This window comes from Lactuca serriola, chromosome 3 (assembly GCF_051521515.1).
Source record: "Lactuca serriola cultivar US96UC23 chromosome 3, Lser_US96UC23_V15, whole genome shotgun sequence".
Lineage (NCBI taxonomy): Eukaryota > Viridiplantae > Streptophyta > Magnoliopsida > Asterales > Asteraceae > Lactuca > Lactuca serriola.
Genome location: NC_136410.1, coordinates 106,292,914 through 106,295,819, shown reverse-complemented (window position 1 = coordinate 106,295,819; position 2,906 = coordinate 106,292,914). Strand labels below are relative to the sequence as shown.

Genomic DNA, 2,906 nt, shown 5'->3' with positions numbered 1-2,906 from the left:
TAAGAAATTATATATCTGGTTTTTCACAAAATTTTTAGAAACTCACTATTACATCAAAGGAGATGCTAGATTTATGATAAAATCAGTGTCAATTATAAGATATACAATTTGATACATATTATATATATATATATATATATATATATATATATATATATATATATATATATATATATATACTAGGTGTGAAACCCGTGTATTATACGAGTTTATTAAAAATAAAATTTTAATATCAATATATAAATATAAAATATTTTATAATGTAATAATTTACATAACATAATGTAATCTTTTCAAAATTTGCAAAAGAAACTAAATCGTTTGAGGTATTTATGAGAATTTATTACCAAATTAATAGGATGATTGTATTTTCTTATAGAACCTATTACAATTTTATTGAATTTTATTTTAAGAAAATGGAAATCCTTAAAAAATGACAAGTGGAAAATAAAATTTCTAAAATTCTCACAAAATGATAAATGTCAAAATGAATGAGAAGATGACATGTGGCAAAAAAAACCTTCATTTATTAAAAATGATATATACTTAAATGATTTTTTTCCCTATATTCAAAGAAGTGTTCATATGACCATATATTGATATCTAACATATTTTTTATATGAATTAGACTACCTTTATAACTATTTACTTTTTCAAAATGGATATTTTTTTGACATGTTTAGAAAGAAAGGTAATGAAATGATGATGATGGAATTGGAAAAGGCTTTTCATCCAAGCAAACCACTTTCTACTCCCTCTTTTTTCCTTCATCAGTCTGTCAACTTCAGTCCTCTTCCAGATATCCTCCTTTTGATTCTATACTCTCTTTCTTCCATGTGCCATCTCCCTCTTTCTTTATAAACTCTCCCATCTCTCTCTATGTACTTATGCACTTCTTCTTCTTCTTCCTTCTTGTTTCTTTTCATTCACTAAATTAACACAAAACCACCATGGAAACTCAACAACAAGAACAAGATTTAGGAAACAAAAACAATACCAGTTATTTATGTAGGCAAAGTAGTACAAGGTGGACACCCACAAGCGACCAGATTCGAATACTTAAAGAACTTTATTACAACAATGGAATCAGGTCACCAACTGCTGACCAGATTCAGAGAATCGCTGCTCGTTTAAGACATTATGGGAAAATCGAAGGCAAAAATGTGTTTTATTGGTTTCAGAACCATAAAGCTCGTGAAAGACAGAAAAAAAGATTCACCCCGGTACCTGTAACTCCACCTCCACCTCCTCCTCCTCCTTCCACCGCCACCCTCCTCCCATCTCCGTTTTCCGATCACCGCCATCACCATCACCACATGCATGTTAATTCCCACCACCCACCTCAATTCTACAGCCAACAACACAAGCTCTACACCACTCATCAAATCTCACCTTCGGGTATTTGTCACATCCCACCATTGTGTTCATATTTGTATAAATTTTGTATTTTGTTCGTTAATTTTCACCTTCACATAGCATATTTCATGTCGACTTATTTACATATTTCAGATTTTCTTTGTACAGAGGGAGGTTCTTCTTCAACGGGATTCATGCCTGTTGGGTATGGCTATGGATCTGTCGCCATGGAAAAGAGTTTCAAGGTATGCCTACACAAACATATATGCATATAGCATGCATACACCATTGATCGAAACTTACGGAATGGAAAAAGAACTCATGTGTGATAATCTTAGACTAAAACTTTTGGGTATTTGTGTTTCTTATCTTCTTCACTAAATCTTGAATATTATCGGAAAAGTATTGAACTCAAACTCTCTAGAACAATGGAAAAGCATTTGAAACGTATAAAAACTAAAATTTCTTGAAAAATGTGCAATGTATGTATAGGAGTGTTCTATATCACAAGGAGAATCTAGAGTCGTCGGAGGAACAAGTCAGAATTTTGGGTCATGGGTGGGAAGTGATTCGTATTCTTACGAGAAGATAAAGCCGGAGTATGAAGCACCGGAGGAAGACGACGACAGAGGAGGAGAGTTGTCAGCCCAGATGGAGACTCTTCCTCTCTTTCCAGTCAACGGTGGCGCCACCATGGGAGGCAGCCATCATGATATCATCAACATGAAGGCGCCTGTGGCTGTGGAGTCGCCGTTGATGTCAGAGCATAGTAATGGAGGTTGCTATACCGGTGGAAATTGGTTTCGCTCCGATGGCCGGACTTCACTTGAACTTAGCCTCAACTCATATGGATATTATAACTGATTATGTGTTGATTAGTGAGTCGTTGATAGGTAATATCATGTAACTATTTAGTAATTAACTAATTATAGATGTATGCTAATTATGGATGGGAATTATGTATTATCTGCCTTTTATATATATATATATATATATATATATATATATATATATATATATATATATATATATATATATATATATATATATATATATATATATATATATTTGATATTTGATATGATATATATAAATTAACTCCTTTCTAAGAGTATGTAATATAATTTTATGCGTTTGACCTTTTTCTCGTTATAAAATTTTCACTTAATAATAAAATATCAGTTCCACACTATGTCACTGATACATACTACGAAATTACCATGAAGTTAAACTATATGATTTGTTAAGAAGCCCATCATATGGATATGGTATTTTTCATTTAGCAATGTGTCATCTAGCGAAACAGACGATTAAGTGGAGTCGTGCATGCAGACCGATATTCCACTTCAAGCATACTGATCCGCTCGCTCAAAAGGAGGAACGTCTACATACGTTGGGTCACAGTTAGGATGAGTACGAGACGGATCGAACCAATACCAATTTGAGAATCTCAAGTGTAGAAACTGCTTTTTTTTTTTTTTTTTTTGCTTTGTAGCTATTCGTGTATTAAAAGTAAGTCATTAATAACCTTCAATCTGTAAGCGAATAGG

The 2,906-nt window shown here is 32.6% G+C and overlaps 1 protein-coding gene across 1 annotated transcript; it reads left to right on the top strand.

Annotated features, from left to right (window-relative positions):
- The first annotated feature begins 798 nt into the window (after positions 1-798).
- On the top strand, positions 799-2,322 carry WUS (Homeodomain-like superfamily protein). Its single transcript, XM_079032745.1, has 3 exons — positions 799-1,398; positions 1,525-1,601; positions 1,849-2,322. The coding sequence occupies exons 1-3, from the start codon at positions 951-953 to the stop codon at positions 2,218-2,220; spliced, it is 897 nt and encodes a 298-aa protein (XP_078888871.1). The 5' UTR covers positions 799-950; the 3' UTR covers positions 2,221-2,322.
- Positions 2,323-2,906: the final 584 nt, after the last annotated feature.

Bases quoted from the DNA above. Each gene is read 5' to 3' on its own strand.
- WUS (XM_079032745.1), top strand. From the start codon at position 951: ATGGAAACTCAACAACAAGAACAAGATTTAGGAAACAAAAACAATACC. The intron at 1,399-1,524 runs GTATTTGTCACA...TTCTTTGTACAG, and splicing joins TCATCAAATCTCACCTTCGG to AGGGAGGTTCTTCTTCAACG. The intron at 1,602-1,848 runs GTATGCCTACAC...ATGTATGTATAG, and splicing joins CCATGGAAAAGAGTTTCAAG to GAGTGTTCTATATCACAAGG.